The sequence below is a fragment of the Carcharodon carcharias genome, chromosome 2, assembly GCF_017639515.1.
Source record: "Carcharodon carcharias isolate sCarCar2 chromosome 2, sCarCar2.pri, whole genome shotgun sequence".
Lineage (NCBI taxonomy): Eukaryota > Metazoa > Chordata > Chondrichthyes > Lamniformes > Lamnidae > Carcharodon > Carcharodon carcharias.
In genome coordinates, this window is record NC_054468.1 from 201,717,724 (window position 1) to 201,738,000 (window position 20,277).

The 20,277-nt window shown below is 43.2% G+C and overlaps 1 protein-coding gene across 2 annotated transcripts in view; it reads right to left on the reverse strand.

Moving 5' to 3' along the window:
* Positions 1-20,277, reverse strand: part of LOC121269436 (protein kinase C epsilon type) — a 695,765-nt gene that overhangs the window by 247,770 nt on the left and 427,718 nt on the right. For both annotated transcript variants that reach the window (XM_041174046.1, XM_041174045.1), the window contains one exon: positions 9,101-9,243. In XM_041174046.1, the coding sequence (XP_041029980.1) occupies positions 9,101-9,243 (143 nt within the window). The remainder of the gene's footprint in view (positions 1-9,100; positions 9,244-20,277) is intronic.

The following is a 20,277-nucleotide window of genomic DNA, read 5'->3' on the forward strand; positions in this document are numbered from 1 at the left end:
ATAAGGAAATCAAAGAGAGGGCATGAAAAAAGATTAGCAAGTAAAGTTAAAGACAACCTGAAGATGTTTTACCAATACATTAATGCTAAAAGGTTAGTTAAGGAAAAAGTGGCACCTATCAGAGATGAAGATGGAAACTTGTATGTAGATGCAGAGGCTGTGGGAAGGGTTTTGAATGAATATTTTGTCTCCGTGTTTACAAAGGAAAGGGAGGATGTAGATATAGTAGTTCAGGAGGAACACTGCGAGATATTGGACGGGATGGTCATAAAGAGAGAGGAAGTACTCGAAGGGTTGAAATCCTTGAAAGCTGTTAAGTCACCAGGGCCAGATGGATTGTTTCCGAGGCTGCTGATGGAAGTCAGGGAGGAGATAGCAGACGCTCTGAGGATGATTTTCCAATCTTCACTAGATACAGGGGAGGTACCAGAGGACTGGAGAAATGCAAACGTAGTTCCATTGTTTAAAAAGGGATCAAAGGAAATGCCAAACAATGATAGGCCAGCTAGTCTTACATTGGTGGTGAGCAAATTAGTAGAATCGATCGTGAGAGATAGGATTAACTGTCATGCGGAAAGGCATGGACTAGTCAGGGATGGTCAGCATGGATTTGTTAAAGGAAGGTCTTAACCACAAATTTGATAGAATTCTTTGAGGAAGTGACAAGAAGGGTTGATGAAGGTAGTGTAGTGGATGTTGTGTACATGGATTTTAGCAAGGCATTTGACAAGGTCCCACATAGCAGATTGGTCAGGAAAATAAAAGCCCATGGGATTCAGGGTAATGTGGCAAACTGGGTAAAAGGTTGGCTTTGTAACAGGAAACAAAGGGTAATGGTTGATGGATGCCCTTGCAAATGGAAAGTTGTCTCAAGTGGTGTTCCACAGGGCTCGGTGTTGGGCCCTTGCTGTTTGTGTTAAATATTAATGATCTGGACGTAAACATGGGGGGCACGATTGGGAAAGTTGCAGATGACACAAAGATTGGCTGAGTAGTGGATAGTGTAGAGGATAGTCAAATCTCCAAAACGGTATAGATGGGTTGGTGGAGTGGGCGGTAAAGTAGCAGATGGATTTTAACATAGAGAAGTGTGAGGTCATACATTTAGGGAGGTCAAACAGTTCTAGGGATTACACAATAAATGGGAATATGCTAAGGGGGTGTAGATAAAGTGAGAGATCTCTGCGTACAAGCACACAAGTCCCTGAAGGCAGCAGTTCAAGTAGACAAGTTTGTAAAGAAGGCATATGGAATGGCCTCCTTCATTGACAGAGGTATAGAATATAAAAGAAAGAATATAATGTTGGAATTGTATAAAACACTGGTGAGGCCACAACTGGAGTATTGTGTGCCATTCTGCTCACCACATTACAGGATGTAATAGCTCTGGAGAGAGGGCAGAGGAGGTTTACAAGAATGTTGCCAGGGTTAGAAAAGTGTAGCTATGAGGGATGATTGGATAGGTTGGGGTTATTTTCCTTAGAACAAAGAAGGCTGAGAGGTGACTTGATTGAGGTGTACAAAATTATGAGGGGAATAGATAGAGTGGACAGGATAAAATTGTTTCCCCTGGTGGAGTATTCTAGAACCAGCGGACATAGTTTCAAGATAAGTGGCAGAAGGTGTAGGGGTGGGACATGAGGAAGAACTTTTTTACGCAGAGGGTAGTGGGTGTCTGGAATTCATTGCCCAAGTTGGTGGTAGAGGCAGAAACTCTAAACTCTCTTAAAAAGTACCTGGATCTGCACCTTAAAGGCTGTAGGCTGCAGGCTATGGGCTGAGTGCAGGGAGGTGAGATTAGAAAGAGCACCTGGATGTCCTCGGGCTGGCATGGACAAGATAGGCCGACTGGCCTCCTTCTGTGCTGTAACTTTTCTATGGTTCTATGGTTTGGCAGAGCGTGACTACCAGCCTCTGATGCTCAGTTTATGGGGATGGGGCTACTTGCAAAATTGGAGTGGGTAACCCACGTGCTACCTGGACCTGGAAATTTATAGCAGCATCCTGCCACTTTGAAGACAGAAGACAAAGCCATGACTGTCAAGTGAACAGGTAAATTTGTTACTCCTTCAGCTCCCAATGGAGATCTTGGGTCTTGAGCTTAAGGGAATTGATCATCTCTGAGAACAATAACCTTTGATTGTTGATGGTTTTCCTGGTCCGTCAATGGGACTCTTGCTAACTCCGGTGAGAGTTCTCATGAAATTTACTTGCGGCACACAGCAGAAACTCCTGTGCAGTTCTGTAACTTCTCCAAACGTGTCCGCTCAACATGGCAGGTACAAGCTGAAGATGTGCTGAAGCCCTCACCACTGGAAATTGATTCACTGTCAAACATGGGATTCCCAGGGATTCTGCCCTGGCCTTGTCTAGAGTTGCAAGCCCAAATTTTAACAGGATTAACTCAGAAAAGAATCATTCCTAAATATTCAGGCTCTTACTCCCACCTGAACCTGGCAGAAATCATTGTCTGATCGGTAGAAACAGGTATTCCGGCAGCAAGAGGCCGATGCTGAGTACCCACAGGAATGGCCTATGGCAGTCAGGTTGGGTTGGGGTTGGTGGTGGGAAAGCGATAACTTTGAAAATAGAAAGTAACATTTCAGAAGGTGCCCTATCTCCACAGTGCGTGCAAACGAAGTGACTGAAGGCATCTTCTCACATTTATCAAATCTGCTCTGGTGTTTATGTTTCTGTCCTGTGATTTCTCTGTGTTGCCAAGCTTCCAGTTGATGTACACTGCCAATCCCATGTATGTGATGTCATAGTAGATTAACTCATAATAATACAGAAGCTGCATATGGATGAGCAATATGACATTACCAAAGGAAATGAAGGTCCAGCCATAGGGTCACTTATACTGCGGAATAATTTACTTTGATATCATATTCAGGATAATAATGATTGTTGAACTGAGGGACCGCACACTAGGAGGGAGTACTGGCGAGTAAGGGGAAGAACTGGGTATCTGCCAAGAAGGCATGAAACATGATCTCTTTTGCAATGTTTGGTATGCTAATCTTTAAGGCATTGTGTAAATATAAGTTGCTGTCTTCATTTGTGAAATTGTACCATACAAAAATGAGCTTCACAGCCAAGTCTGATTGGACATAAGGAGATGTAAATTGCTCTGTTTCTCAATAGATGCATAGAAACCTCTACCTTAGGATGTGACCTAACAACTTCTCTTGGTAACATTTGTAAAATCCTATCCTTGATTCACTTCCATCCTTTATGACAGATCACGCAACCACCAACAGAAATGCATATGCCTTTTTAAGAGATAACGGTTAAATTAACTTACTTACCATATGAAGTGATGCCGATGAAGTTACTTTTGTTTCTATCACTTTAAGTGAAGGTAGAAGCAAAGACAATTGGCCTTCATTCAAAAAGTTATAAGATTGGCAGAAATAGACCAAAAAAAACAGGACAAGGAGCAGAGCTGAATGGATTAGGGAGATCCGAAATACATTCTGCCTCAAGGCCATGGGAAAATAGCGATCATACAAAACAACAGGAAAAAAATTACTGAAAGCAATGGCTTTTAACTCCTTGTGTACTGGAGGAACAAAACCAATGCCATAACCAGCACCTATCTATATTTGCAGTTCTGCTATTGTTACAGCCCCAATTTTAGTGGCAGTGCTCACTATAAAGTGCTGCTACCTGTGGGGGTGTTGAAGCTCGCTAAAAGTGGCGATCTTTCTTGGCACTTTCTTCTGCATGCTTTGACAGCTTTTCTAGTTGTGGATGCTTTACCATGTCAGCCCCTTTAGACCCAAATGGAAATAACAATTTTGAAGGTGCCTTACAAAACAAAGCTTCGCTGTCTACAGCAGCTTGTCTTTTTTTTAGTGCTGTAACGCCTAGCCCCCAATAAAAAAGACACGCTGTTAAACACACCGCCAGTCCCACAATAAACTGCAAAACACTTTCTCAAGCTGGTTGTGGAATAAAGAGAGAATATTCTAAGGATCACCTCCATCAGATTCATTTCCCAAAAAGAAATAAGATTCTGTCCAGTTAAACAATGGAAGACCAGGTTTTATGCACCCAGCCACCCACCTGCCTCATGGCTGGTGGAAAGCAGGTCGGCGGTGGAGGGGGATTGTGAGGAATTAAAATAGACTGGATGATTTACCCACTCCAATATGGCCACCAGCAATTTTAAATTGGGCAGAAAGGATACTGCACTCAAGCCAGAGGGATCATCTTTAAACATGCAGATCAGGCTCTGATAACATAATCATGTCCAATCTGCTATTTTAATTGAAAGCCTTATTGAGAAAGAGCACTATTGGCTTTCCTGACAGGAAAACCTGATGGGAAATGGTTCCTAGGCCAGGAGACAGCCAGCCAGATAAGTTTTAAAAAAAAAGTATATAGTTTACTTGGGAAGTCCCATCTCTGCGAGCAGCCAGCCAATCAGATGGCCAGCAGCTCTCTAGTCCCAGCAGCGCCACTGAGGGTGGTGGCCACTGCTGGAATTGAAGGCACTCTAATGCGCAGAGGAGCCATAGAGGCTGGAATCAAAGGTGAGTGGGGTTTTGCTGAACCTAGGCAAGGAGGGCCCAGCAAGGGGGGTGGAGGACCAGGTTCAGGGAAGGGGGAGCAGAGTTGGGCAGAGGGACAACCTTCCCCGCCGTCAGGCCACAAAATCTTGCCACGTGTGGCCTATGCAACCTTTGCCACTGATAAAATACCAGCAAAGCAGGTAGGCAATGAATATGATGCTGCTGCAATGCTATCTGGTTTTATGCCTCCTCAGCCTGTCAGCCTGCTCCCGGGAGCAGGAGAGGGGGGCATAAAATTCCACCCCATGGCCAGGATTTTCCAGTTGTCGGGTGGGCTCGGCGGGAGCAGTCGGGAAGCTGACCGCCACCCGTGATCAGCTGCGTATCGCGATTTCATGCGGTTGGCCCACCCTGCGTGGATCACAAGTGGTAGTGCCGAACACTACCTGTGTGGGTGGGGGGAGGTGGGAGAGCTGGGCCTAGCAAGTAGTTCACACGTGTGTGCGAAAGAGCGCTTCAATCTCTCTGAGGCTGTGTCACATGAGATGGGACATGCTTGTAATGGCTAAAGAAAGTTTTGTTTAATTTGTATAAGCTTTAGGAAACCTCATCCCGCTCGTGGGTGAGGTTTCCTAAAAAATGTAAAGGCCGCTTGGCCTTTTCGCCTGCCCATCAGCCATAAGCTTGGGCGGGCAGTGTAAAATTCAACTTAATTACCTTGTTAATGGCTTTAATAGGCCTTTCAATTATCGGCAGGCACGCAGCCAAACCTGGCACGCACCCGCTGAACTAAATATCGCACGAGTTCACGATGACATCGGGACACATGCCCAACGTCATCGCGCATCATTTAACATTCCAGCATGTTGGGCGTGTACCCACATGCCGAATGTAAAATTGTGGCTCATGTCTCCAGGCCAGACAAAAGGTAGCTTCTATGTTTATTGTAGGTTCTCCCTATCATGTGCTCGAGCTCACATTTACAATAGATGATTCAAAGAAGGCCTTTAAAAAAATTGAGCTTTTTCCTCTGGCTTGTCCCTGTCCTTTTAATGCAGCATTCCTCATTGCTGCATCTTTTTGCTTGGCCCTTGTAGTTCAATCCTCAAAAGGGTTGCTTTTCTCCTCAACCGAAATGCTCGCACAGACTGAGGATCAAACCTGGAGAATTATTACTCTACATGGTTGTATCACACAGTTATTTTATGATAGAGCACAGTGATGCAAAGTGTAATTCCAGATTCAAAATCTGATCTGACCCTATTGAACAAAGCAATGTGAGCTTCCCCAGAGAGGTCTTCCCTTCACCACCTGCATTTGTCGTCACATAGACTGTAGCTCCAGCATAATTACAAGTCAGGTTTAAAAAGGGCGAATGAGCCTTGCACATTCTCATTCAATTAGTGGATTTATAATTAGTTGCCAGCTGTAACTAGTTACCAGGAAAGAGTGCTGGGGCCTGTCTTGCTGTAGCCTATGGTTTAGGCTTGGCCTAAATAGCCAAATGGTTATGGTACTGGGTTTATAACCCCAAGATCAAGAGTTCAAATCTCACAATGGCAAACTATGAAACAATGTAACTTCATCTGAAACAGATGGAAACAGGTTTACTCAAAAGAGTATCAAGAGTTCAAATCTCACAATGGCAAACTATGAAACAATGTAACTTCATCTGAAATGGGTTTGTACTCGAAAGAGATACTTTCAAAAGTGTTAACTTCAAGGAGGCAGTGGTGTAGTGGTATTGTTACTGAACTGGTGCTCTAGAGACCCAGGAGAATGCTCTGGGGGCCTTGGTTAAAATCCCACCATGGCAGATGGTGAAATTTGAATTCAATAAAAAAAAAATCTGGAATTAAAAGTCTGATGATGGATATCAGTGAACCAGATGGGTATTTCAACAGTGGTTTCTTTCCTTTTAGGGATGAGCAATAAATGCTGGTCTAGCCAGTGATGCTGGCATCCCATGAATGAATAAGAAATATATATGATCGAGGACCTTTCAATAATGGAAGAATTAGGCCCAGATTTTCACCATGACGGAGAACCTCTTTGTTGTGGTGAAAATGGCGGATTAGCCCAGAAATTCTAAGACCTTCCCCCAAACATGGCACTTTCCATTTTCACGGGGGTGGGAGTGGAATCAGGCCAGGTGTCGCACATACATGGTTTACGGGGCAGCTGGCCATTTATATAACCAGCTGCCACCGCTGAAGTGGGATTGTGGTAGGCCAGGGGTGTGAAAGCTGGAGTGCGCAGATTGGACCAGGTAAGAGCAAGCCTGAACTTGGTGGATTCATTTGGATAGCCAAGGAACTCCTTAGTAGAGGTAAGGTGCCCCTTTGTATATTGTCCTGGGATGCCTTTGAGAGAGGTAAGGCACCCTTTGGGAGAGATAAGAGATTGTTAAAATTAAACATGACTGTACGTAAAAAACATAAACTCATTGCAACTATCAATGCTGTCAAGGAGCTGCCAAAGCAGTCAAGGAACTGTCAAAGCTGTCAAGGAGCTGTCAAAGCACTGTCAAAACTGTCAAGGAACATATGAGCATACAAGTTAGGAGCAGGAGTAGGCCACTAGGCCATTCGAGCCAGCTCTTTCATTCAATAAGATCATGGCTGATCCGACTGTAACCTCTCACCTACCCCCAATAACTTTTCACCCCCTTGTTTATCAAGATGCTATCTACTCCTGCCTTGAAAACATTCAAAGACTCTGCTTCCACTGCTCTTTAAGGGATTTCCAAAGAAGCTGTCAAGAAACTGTCAAAGGATACTCGATGAGTTGGATGGTGGGGGGGTAGGGACAAACAGTGATGGGTGAGGGGCTATAAGAGACTGGGGATGTGGGAGGCATGGGGCTATAAGGGGCCATGGGGGTGGGTAGAGGGGCATGGGTTGGCATGGAGGTATGAGGGGCAATGGGGGGCTGGATTGAGGTGCATGGGTTGGCACAGAGGGTAAGAGGGGCCATGGGGATAGATAGAGGGGCATGGGTTGGCATAGGTTGGCATGGATGGGACTTGGGAGTGTGTGTGGGTGGGTGAGGGGTGAGGATAGAGGACTTTTTATTGTTGTCATAATTTTTTAATTTAATTCAACAAAGTGCCAGAGAACAGAGGCAGGCCATCCGCCCAATCCGCCTCAGCATCCAGCAATCTCCACACCGGTTCTGGGAGTGTTGGGTCCAATTTCTAATCCAGCCTGCGCTACCGGAACAAAAATCCCAATTGCAGGCCAGGAATTCTCCCATCTCTGCGCACCCGACCTGGGAGCGAAAATCTGGGCCTTAGACTCTGCTCAAGTAGATAGACTACTTGACCTAGATAAGTTAGATAGGAGCAGGGCCATAAGTATGTGTTACCAAAGCATAAGACTAAGTTACATTCTAGGAAGTACTTAACTTTACAGGGCTGCCAGTCTATGAAATAGGTTGCTGGTAGGTGATGAGAGTGTGGATTTGCTGTAAGCATTCAAAATGAAGTGGCATGAATTTCTGAGAGAGGTCAATATATATATATATATATACACATAGAAGTAGGTGTGCCCTCCTAAATTGTATCACCCAGACCTCTCTATGTCATTAACACCCTGATTTGCACGGAAAAGAGACCTAATGTTTCCTTTCGGCAGGTGCCTCGGCCGCCCCGGGTTAGGCCTCCGCGAAAGTTACAGCATCATCAGGGTGAACGGTGTGGTAAGGCCACCATATCCATTTGTAAGCTCTTTCCACTCCTTTAATGAAAACTTTCTCAGTGAACATCAGCCAGGTGGTCACGACAAACCTAGCAGCCCAGTCATTTTATTTGCTGGATCTTAATGTGCAATGAAATTGTGTCTTTAGCTTGTTTATTGTTTAGAGGATAAAAAATGGCCCAAGGACTTCCTTTTGCCTTTGGATTTATAGTGGAAATGATGAATGTGGCACATCAGTTGACCATATACAGTAAGACATGGTTGACACAGTGGCACAATATATTAAAACGTCAAAATGAGAGTAGATGAATGCCAACATTCTTGAAGATCCCAAAGTTTGTTCATTCTGTGCAGTGGTTACTTCCCCACAGTGGGGATTGTGAAAATGAAGAATGAGAATGGGAAGTGACTCTCTCATATTATACAAAGGCTGGACAAGAGAAACACTGCTTGAGATCCAGGAACAGATCTGCAACCACCCATCGTCCCCTGCCCCCTCCACCACTGTGTAAACTCTCAGCCCTTGCAAAGGACTATGTTAGGGCTAATATTGCCGCCCCCAATGAAATTAACTATATCAAGTTAAGGATCAAATCTAGTCTGCATAGCTTTGTTTCTTTACTCCATAGTAATTTTAACTATTAAATCATTTTAAGCCATTGGCTAGTTACGGCAAAAGCAATTTAAAGAGAGACCAAATACATGAACATATATTTGTGCACAGACAGTTCTGCCTTGAAGAGGAGCCATAACCACTATGTATTATATCACTGTTTTACTGTTTTGGGGTACCAGATCTCAGTTAGACTGATGGAGGCAGCATATTGTCATGCAAGAGCACATTATACCACATTCAGTTGTTCACTTTTACTTTTAATACTCTACCTTTTTCTTCCTTTGTCCACTGTTGGTGATCTTATCTGGAGTGACACCGAGATCTGCCAGCACTTTAGCTATCCCTCGAGCATCGACTCCACAGTTTGGTGCCACATTGGTCTCACAGCGCCTGTGGACGTTCATCTTGCATACTGGATACATAAAGGATGGGAACATTTCATTAGCAAACGGTGGATTTATCTGCCTTTGTCACAACTATTTTGTTTTAAATCAAAAGCTAAAATAGAATTAGCATTTTTGAAGGTTATATCCATCATTTTGACAGCAGAGGCAATTCAATATTTATAAACAAATGAAAATAAGTGAAACAGTTATCAATGACTATCCTGCCCCAAGAAAGAAGCCAAGTCAATGGAGTATATTACATCATGTCATTGTTGGCTCCCTTTCCATTTCATCATATTGTTCCCATTGCTACAGGTTTCAGGCCAAGAGAGCCACAAAAAGTTGAACAATATTGTACCCAGAATCCCATTCATCAGAAATATATAATGAAAAGTGGCAATAAAAAATAATTGTACAATCGAAATAGATCTTCATAAAAATAATGTATTTATTGTAAAACAAAATTCCTGAAAATTTGTTGTCAGTGATGTCAAGATCCTGAACCAATCGCTAATAAGTCTGTGATATGCAGGGCAATTGAGGTTGCTGCTGATCAGTCGTTTGGTCTCTTCTTCCCCTCCTCACAAGTAGAAAAGACTCAAAGGGGGAAAGACTGCTGTTACTTTCTGTATTAAATCTCAAAATGAAGTTCTGTCTGAATTTGACAGAAACTGACTGTAAAAAAAGGGTGGGGAAATAAATGGACTGAACTGGAACTGCTTAAGTTGATTCCCAGAATTGCAAAAGAAATACTGAGACAGTCAGGACAAGTGGCCTATGCCAACTCAAACAAAACATAGCTAAAAGATTGCTGTCCCTAAACAGCTGCTCCTAATAATATTTTAACAACTGTTAGATATTTCTGACTTTGATTAAAAGGTAGGATCTAATCACTAATCACTCAAGATTTTTTTTCCCAATATTTATTAGTAAAGCAAAACATTACAAGAAGGAAGATTTTCTCTGTCCATTATTTCTAGAAAATCAGAGAAATGTAGAGAAAGGACATGGTTCACTACAAAAGTGAATGGTGAAGATCTTTCTCCAGAAGGTTTATTAAAAGTTGTGAAAGTTACATTAAATTTCACAAAATATGTGGGCTGGTCTGAACTTGATACAGTTACTGTACATGTCCCTGTACATTATGTCAAAGGCACACCCAGTATTGGACTTTGGACCTCCTTCACATTTGACAGGTTAGCTGCAGATGCTTGCTGAGTATCCTCAGAAATCTTGCAGGCATTTAGCATTTCAATCTTAAGCCACTTCACCCCTTTCAGCAGGCAGTGACCGGAAAAGGGGCTCCAGTCTAATTTTGCTTTTGCATAGGTTCCAAGCCTATTTCAGGCACTTCTGGTGAAAACCATATTGGATGTTTAGGCTCCAGTGTTGTGCCTGTAAAACTGATGTGCACCATCACATGTCTAGGCCTTGACATCATTACTTTCACAGAACAGTTCTACTGGGTCAGCAGCCTGATGGCAACTTTATCTGCAAAACCAAGATACAATAAGTAATATTGGGCCTGCTCCCTCCAAAATTGGGAGTCCAAACAGCCTTCTGTTCCCATCAGTGGGATTATTGCCACTCTTCTCCCAGCAGCCCCTGGGATTGGAAGGGTTATCATTGGAAGGCAGATAAGTGGGGCTGTCTTGCTGGGTGCCATCTCCCTGCTGGCATTTGGATAGGGTGATAAAGGGGTGATGAGCAGCTTCCCAAGCCAAGAACACTTTGGTGAATGAAAATTCAACCTAGCTCACTAAAGCTGCTCCATGAATGACTAATCGGGGTCATATGCTGAGCTGTACTTAATTTTCAATGTATCAATGTAATAAAAAGTTTTGTGGTTGCAAGAGTGTAATTCTCAGAAGGTCATGAGTTCAAGCCCCACTACATGATTTGAGTAAATAAAATTTCAGATGACACTTCAATTCAGTATTGAGGAAGTGTTGAACTGTCAAAACTGTTGCTTGGATAATATTTTAAACTGAGAGACTGTCTGCCCTCTCAGGCAGATGGACCAAACTTCATTCACCCATCACCTGTTTGTTGACCTACACAGATCTGACATCATCTCAATTTAAAATGTCCATCTTTGTTTTTCAAATCTTTACATAGCTTCACCCATTCCAATCTCTATAACCCCTCTGAAAGATTGCTGCACTCCTCCAATTCCAGACTCTTGCGCGTCCCCAATTTTAATCGCTCCACCATTGGCGGTTGTGTCATCAGCTGCTGAGGCCCAAGCACTGGAATTCCCTCTTTAAACCTCTCTGCCTCTTTACATCTTTCTACTCCATTAAGATGCTCCTTAAAACTCACATCTTTGACCTAGCATTTGGCCACCTCACCTAACATCCCTCTTTGAGCATCAGTGTCAAATTTTGTTTGTTCTTCTCTGAAAGACCTGCATAAAAGGTCCTATATAAATGCAAGTTGCTGCAGCTGTTGTTGAAGTAAAAGGTCTTCTGGCAATATTCAAAGAAAAGCAGAGAAATTTTCCTGATGTCCTGACCAACATTTAATCTTCAGCCAATAACATTAAAGCAATCCAGTCATTTATCTTATTGATGTTTTCCTGATTACAGTCGTGACTAAACTTCAAATTTACTTAATTGGCTGTGAAGTGGCTATGGGCCAAGTGCTGGTAAATGCGATTGGGCAGGTAGGTCAGGTGTTTTTCACGTGTCGGTGCAGACTCGATGGGCTGAAGGGCCTCTTCTGCACTGTGCGATTCTGTGATTCTGTGAAGTGCTTTGTGGTGTCCTAAAGTAATGAAAGATGTTGTGTAAATCAATGTTCATTTTTGCCAAAACTGGACCTACAGAAGATATTGAGGGAACCAAAACAAGGACGCAACATACTGCTCATCAACTAATTTACGTAAGTGCACATTTACTGAGGCTGGATCATCAAGTAAATACTTTTACATCACTGTGTGTGGGCCAGGAGGAGGGAGAGTGCTTCCCCTTGTCCACCAAGCTTACCTGCTTCCCTTTCTGCCATCAGACCCGCCAGTCTGCCCGTAGCCCCCAATGTCTTCTCTGGTCTCTGGTTCCCCCATGTCTTCTCCAGTTCTCCATCTTCATCTCTTGAATCCCTGAGCCGCACCGCACCGCCACCCCTGGCCCCCTCAACCCCCATCTCTCCCTCCCTACTTTCCACTCCCAACTGTGGCCTGTTGCCACAGGCCTTCACACCAACCAGAAAACAGAGTGAGAAACTTTGAAAGAGATCCTCTCATTAAATTTAACAGAAACCCAAATTTCTGGGTTTCCAGGTCACTATGATCATCTTCCTTGTCAGTCCCCCATCAATATCAAGGCTTAAATGTCTGTATTTCACAGCACAAGCTTAAAACCTTGGAAATGGGCAGATCCAGGGAGAACTGACAGTTCATAGGGTTTCTTTTCTTATTAATATTGCAGAATGAAAAACCTTTCATCTCAGGCACCTGGCATCAGCAAAAAGCACTCTCCAGCCAGCTCTAACATAGCCAAGACACTTATGCCAGCTTTCCTCTGTTCCAACAATATTACTTAGCTTCACCCTCAGAATATGACACCTACTCATTAGTGGAGCATTTCTTTCCCAGTTCCTTCATAAACCTGTCATTGTTATACTGTCAACTTTGGCCAAATTTTGCAGTGCAGGGCCACACCTGCCAGCCACTTGATTGAGAAGACATGAACTCATTTCATGTTGGACTCTTACAGCCCGCAGAGGTGACTTTGGTCCAATCAGCTTGTGTTGAGAAAGCTAATGTCTAACCCACTGCACAGTGCAATTCCCAGGGCAAAGGTGTCCTTTGTTGTAACTACAAAGTAACCAAGTAACTACTGTGTCACCCCAACAGAATAAGAAGCTTGTCAAAATCACTCAATAAGCAGTTAAAGTAGCTAAAGAGGTGCAAAGCTGCAATGTCATTATAAGTTAAAAATCAATGAATGCAAAGCCTACTCAAAGCTTTGCCTTTGATTTTTTGAATTTCTCTTACACTGTAAAAGATTTGACTGTCAGGGATTTGGCAAGAAACATAAATAAATGAAATCCTCAACAACGCCACTAATACCTAATTATGCTACTTCAACTACCCTTACCCATAAGGACATTTGACAGCATAGATCCTGAAACTCTAATCTCAGTAGCTCACTCGTACAAATCTACATCGGTGCAGAGAAAGTATGTTTATACCTTTCCAGTTAAAACGGAAAGTTGAGTTCTTGCCCATTCTAGAGTGAATATAATAATTTGAATTGACTTTTTTTGACAAAATCAATTTTCATATTTGCCAGGAGATGTACGAGGTTGCATCTCCCTCCTTTAATCTGCTCCATGGGAAAGTTCTCCCGTGCATCCCAGAATGTCTCCATTATCAAGAACTGTGGGCATGAGGTGAGAGAGCTTTGAGAACTGTGAAACCTGGCACATCACATCACTGGCTGGTTGAGGGTGCTAACACCCAGCCAGTATCACAACTCTGGACTGTCTCTCCAAGTAATCTGATGCCGTGGCTCCTATTGCTAAACCCCTTTTGAAGATGCGCTGCCCACTGGTGATATGATAGAACACCTTAACAGGCAGGCTATTAAAAATGAATGTTTATTAAATGAAATAAACCTAGATATCAGTAAGTCATTTATCACATAAAATGGGTAATTACTCTGAAGAAAAGGTGATTATAAGATTTACATTCTCCTTTGAATTGAAGAGGACCTGAGTGACCTAAATTATGTGTGTCACTGATCCAACGTGGTTCAAGATGAAAGATGCACCATGTGAACAGTCTTTAGGGAGTGACGGGTTTGAAGATCCTTTGCCTCACAATGGGAATTCCCAACCTCTACCATACCATCAAGTTGAAATGCTGAGCACAGGATCAAAATCTTGCTCCTAAAGAATTACTGAAAAAAAAATCTCTTCTGGCCCTGGGTTCTGATGTTCAGCCTGACAAGGAACACATCATTGTAAGATCTCTGCTCTATTTTAATTGCATCCCATCCTTAGCCTGAGTTAAAACTCCCAAATCATTTCATCTTCGGCTTTTCAATTCCAAAGTGTTGAATCCCTTAACCTTTACCACAAAATGAATTGGTTACTCAGTCCATCAAATATTTCAGGCCAGATTTTCACTCTTGAGTCAGGTAGCTCAAACTAGGAAATTTCACACTCACCTCAGGAAAAATTGCAGCAAATGGCATGTACTTTGCTCCATGGGAGGGGTGTTGGGAAGGCCAGGATGAGGAGGAGGGAGGGTGCGGGTTGGATGTGGATGGACGTAACCACAGGGGCTGCCTAGGGCTGAGGCAGGTGTTTAAAAGGCTTGCCTCAGTCGTCCCAGTTTTTTTATATGTTAGGCCCTCTCGCCCCTACCCCTCACACCCTACCCACTCCCCTTGTCCAATCAACACACTCCACTCACTGCCAATGGCCTCTCATATCCTCCATGCCAACTCATGCCTTCCACCCAACCCCTATGGCACTCATAACCTCCATGCCAACTCATGTCCCCCACCCATGCCATGGCCTATTATATCCCCTTTGCTAACTGAGTGCCTACTCATTCCAACCCATGTCCCCCACCCACCCTTGGACCCTCCAAGCTAAGTCATCCAGTATGTACCACTGGCAGACCTCAGGAGCCACGCTGAGATGAAATAAAATAAAGTTCTAAATATCTATTACAGAGGTCACTATATATAAAAAATGCCACTCATGAAAGCTGTTCAGTGCATTTAAATCCATTCGAGTACTTAAACCCTTATAAAAACAAACATTTGTATTCACAATGCTACAACAATTAAGTTAATCCTTTAAGAAACTCTGAGCTGTCAATAAAACTGTGAACTTACTATCCCCAACTGTAATAATGATAGGCTGTGGAAATCAGCCAACCATTAATAATGCTGTAATGACTTAGGATTATGTCAACAAACAGCTATTGAAACTGCTAGAACAGATTTCTTTTCAACTCTCGCCAACACAGGCAGGCCGTTATTTTCAATTTTAACAGGTGGCCATTTAAATACTTGACAGCTTGACAGTCCTACATAACTTAACCACCCTTCAAGAGCATTTATAACCTCGCTAAAGATTCAGCACTGAGTTCAAATGGCCCTGCTGAGTTTGGGTTTCCCTCAATGTGGGTCAAGTCCATTCCCATTCCCCTACAGTGAAAATGGGATCACTCGAACACGGGAGCAGGACTTCTGGATCTGGTCCTACCAACTATTTTTAAAGGTTCCCGGAGTCTCCATAACTCCAGGTTGCTTTAGAAGTTTTCATCAACACCTTACAAAGTGGATAGGACTAAAATCCAATTAGTTATTGTGCAGAGTCCAGAACTAACTGTGAACCCGGGTAGAGTCAGATGCATTTTAGCAAAGAACATGCAAATAGGGACCAAAGTCAAATCATTGGAACTAGAGACCAAGGAGTCCAACCTTAACAGTGGGGAAGTGTTTCAGAGGTGTATTGATGTGAAATATTACATTTCAATTTCATCTGCTGGACTCACATATGGAACTTTTTAACAAGGGCAATTTCAACAATTAAAACAAAAACACTGACTTAAGATGGTTGCCAGAAGTCACCTGACATGTCTGCAATTGCAAGTTGGCCAAGTTGCTGTAATTTTCCAATGTGGGCTGGAGATTGAGAGTCTCTTTGGAGGTGTTGATATGTTCTTCTTAGCTGATTACATGGAAGAATACGTCAATCAGAAGTGATGGCTTGGGCATTAAAAATTAGTCACCAAGGCCTTAACACAATAGCCAAGGTCCATCCAGATATGAGTTAATCAATTGCCTTCTGCAGAATACTCATTCATTGTTGAAAGAGAGGTCATGTGATCAGGATCACACTTTTTGTAATGTCACAAAAATCTGCTTGCTAAGAAGGCAGCAACAAAGCTGCTTGCCTCACTCCCTCTTTAAACTTAGCTAGATCCTGGCTGTTATGTCATACTGTGAACAACAGACAACGAAATTCTAAAGAAGGCTTCAAATTCTAAAGCAGCATTTTCAGGAAAAAAAGAACAATGACTACTGCTTTAAGAGCTACCTCAGCCACAAACAACAGTGAAGAACTCATAATCAGTGAGATCTTTATACTTTTGTCCTTTATTGTTGAATCTTAATTTGACCAAAAGTTAACCTCCTCTACTTTGTAACTTGCATTTTTGCATGCTTGTGTGTGTCTTGCGACAGTTGGACATGTGTTTATCTTTTCTTTTGATATTTTAATAGCTTTACCTGGGTGAGTTTTTAGCACAACAAAAACTAACCCCTTACTTGTTTAAACTCAAAAGGGTCTGTTGGACTGAGTTCTCTGCAATCAGCACGTAAATTGTTAAGTATATGCTGAATGGCACATTCTTCCTTATAAATTTCAAATAAATCATGTTGCAATCAATTGAGTGGGTAAAAAGGGGGAGTCTTTGCACCCATCCTCACCTGATCACAACAGAAGTCAAAGGAAAGCATCGGAGGCTATAAATAAGCATTTGCAAGTACCAGAAAGCAGAGTCGTAGGATATAATGTATGGACTGTTTGTTACAAGGAGACAGTAAGACAAAGGGTTATTTAATGCTCTATATTTTACAATTTTGGTTCGCTCACCTGAAGAGGAAATTGTGGGGGTGCAATTAGCCTGGGGACCTTTACAATGACATAGCGCCTTGATATGTCCATGCCCCTCATAATCTTGTACACCTCGATCAGGTCGCCCCTCAGTCTTCTCTGCTCCAACGAAAACAACACAAGTCTGTCCAACCTCTCTTCATAACTTAAATGTTTCATCCCAGGCAACATCCTGGTGAATCTCCTCTGCACCCCCTCCAGTGCAATCACATCATTCCTATAATGAGGCAACCAGAACTGCACACAGTACTCCAGCTGTGGCCTCACCAAGGTTCTATACAACTCCAACATGATCTCCCTACTTTTGTAATCTATGCCTCGATTGATAAAGGCAAGTGTCCCATATGCCTTTTTCACCACCCCACTAACATTCCCCTCCACCTTCAGAGATCTATGGACACACAGGCCAAGATCCCTTTGTTCCTCAGAACTTATCTAGTGTCATGCCATCCATTGAATACTTCCTTGTCAAATTACTCCTTCCAAAATGTATCACCCTACACTTTTCAGGATTAAATTCCACCTGCCGCTTTTCTGCCCATTTGGCCATCCCGTCCATATCTTCCTGTAGCCCAAGACACTCAACCTCACTGCTAACTACCTGGCCAATCTTTGTGTCATCCGCAAACTTACTAATCCTACCTCCCACATAGTCAACTATGTCATTTATATAAATGACGAATAATAGGGGACACAGCACAGGTCCCTGTGGTACGCCACTGGACATTGGCTTCCAGTCACTAAAGCAGCTTTCTGTCTTCACCCTCTGTCTCCTATAACTAAGCCAATTTTTAATCCACCTTATCAAATTACCCTGTATCCCATGTGCATTTGCCTTCTTTATAAGCCTCCCATGTGGGACCTTGTCAAAGGCTTTGCTGAAATCCATATAAACGACATCAACTGCACTACCCACATCTACACACCTGGTCACCTCCTCAAAAAATTCTATCAAATATGTTAGACATGACCTCCCTCTGACAAAGCCATGCTGACTATCCCTGATCAAACCTTGCCTCTCCAAGTGGAGATAGATTCTCTCTTTCAAAATTTTCTGCAATAGTTTCCCTACCACTGACGTGAGACTCACTGGAGATACCTGGCCTACCTCTACAACCCTTCTTAAATAGCAGAACCACATTAGCTGTTCTCCAGTCCACTGGCACGTCCCCTGTGGCCAGAGAGGAATTCAAAATTTGGGTCAGAGTTCCTGCGATCTCCTCCCTTGCCTCCCTCAGCAGTCTGGGACACAAATCATCCAGACCTGGAGATTTGTCCACTTTTAAGCCTGCCAACACCTCCAATAACTTGTCACTCCATAGAACCATAGAAAAGTTACAGCTCAGAAGGAGGCCATTCAGCCTATCTTGTCCATGCCAGCCCAAGGACATCCAGGTGCCCTTTCTAATCCCACGTTCCTGCACCTCACCCATAGCCCTGTAGCTTACAGCACTTTAGGTGCAGATCCAGATACTTTTTAAAAGAGTTTAAAGTTTCTGCATCTACCACCAATTTGGGGAGCGACTTTCAGACACCCACTATCCTCTGCGTAAAAATGTTCTTCCTCATGTCCCCCCTACACCTTCTGCCACTTATCTTGAATCTATGTCCCCTGGTTCTATATCACTCCCTATATCAATTTGCTCAAGAACCTTGCAGTTTCTCTCCCCGAGTTTGATACCTTCATCCTCATTCTCTTGGGTAAAGATGGATGTGAAGTATTCGTTCAACACTCTACCGATGTCCTCTGGCTCAACCCATAGATTGCCCCCTTGGTCCCTAATGGGCCTACTCTTTCCTTAGTTATCCTCTTCCCATTGATATTCTTATAGAATATCTTGGGATTTTCCCTACTCTTACCAGCCAGAGCTTTCTCATAACCCCTCTTTGCTCTCCTAATTGCTTTCTTAAGCTCCACCCTGCACTTTCTGCACTCCACTAATGCCTCCGCTGATTTGCTCCCCTTGTACCCGTTAAAAGCCTCTCTTTTCCTTTTCATCTTATCCTGAATATCTCTGGTCATCCATGGTTCTCTGGGCTTGTTACTCCTTCTTATCACCCTAGAGGGAACATATTGAGCCTGTACCCTCCCCATTTCCTTTTTGAATGCCCCTCATTGCTCTTCTGTAGATTTTCCCACAAGTAGCTATTCTCAGTCTACCTTGGCCAGATCCTGCTTTATTTTACTAAAATCCGCTCTCCCCTAATCCAAAACATTTTTTGCAACTTGTCTATTTCTTTGTCCATCACAAGCTTAAATTGTACCATGTTGTGATCGCTATCACTAATATGCTCCCCCACCACACCTCAGCCACCTGTCCGGCTTCATTTCCCAGAATTAGGTCCAGCACTGCGCCGTCCCTTGTTGGACCCTCCACATATTGACCTAAAAAGTTCTCCTGTACACATTTCAAGAAATCTATTCCATCCAAGCCCTTAACACTATGTCTATCCCAATTAATGTTTGGAAAATTGAAATCACCTAATATAATTACCCTTTTGTTATTGTTTTTACACACCTCCACAAATTGTGCACATATTTGCCCCTCAATTTCCTGCTGACTATCTGGGGGTCTATAAGAAACACCTAACAATGTGGCTGTCCCTTTTTTATTCCTAAGCTCTACCCACAAAGCTTCATTCCCCTCCAAGATATCATCTCTCCTTATGGCAGTAACTGACTCCTTAACTAATAATGCAATGCCTCCTCCTCTTTTACCCCCTTCCCTGTCTTGCCTGAAGATTTTATATCCCGGAATGTTGAGCTGCCAATGCTGCCCGTCCCTCAACCAGATCTCTGTGATGGCTACTATATCATAATTCCACGTGTCAGGCCTCACCCATAACTCATCTGTTTTAGCTGTAATACCCCTGGCATTAAAGTAGAGGCCATCCAGCTTTGCCTTACTCCCTTGAAACTTAATGCAGCTGTACTCCCTCTGACTTGATTGTTTTATTGTATTATGATGTGTCCCTATTCTGCTAACATTCTGTGTCCCCTCCCCCTGCCGAATTAGTTTAAACTCCTCCTAACAGCACTAGCAAACCCGCCCGCAAGGATGTTAGTCCCGCTCTAGTTCAGATGTAGACCGTCCCGCTTGTACAGGTCCCACCTTCCCCAGAAACGGTCCCAGTGATCCAGGAATCTAAAACCCTCCTTCCTGCACCAACTCTTAAGTCACATAGTCATCTGTGCTATTCTCCTATTTCAGTGTTTGCTAGCACATGGCATTGGGAGTAATCCAGAGATTACAACCCGAGAGGTCCTGCTTTTCAGTCTACTGCCTAACTCCCTGAATTCTTGATGCAAGGTCTCATTCCTCTTTCTACCTATTCCATTGTTACCAACATGACCATGATCTCTGCCTTATCACCCTCCCCCTTCAGGATGCCCTGCAGCTGTTCAGTGACATCCCGGA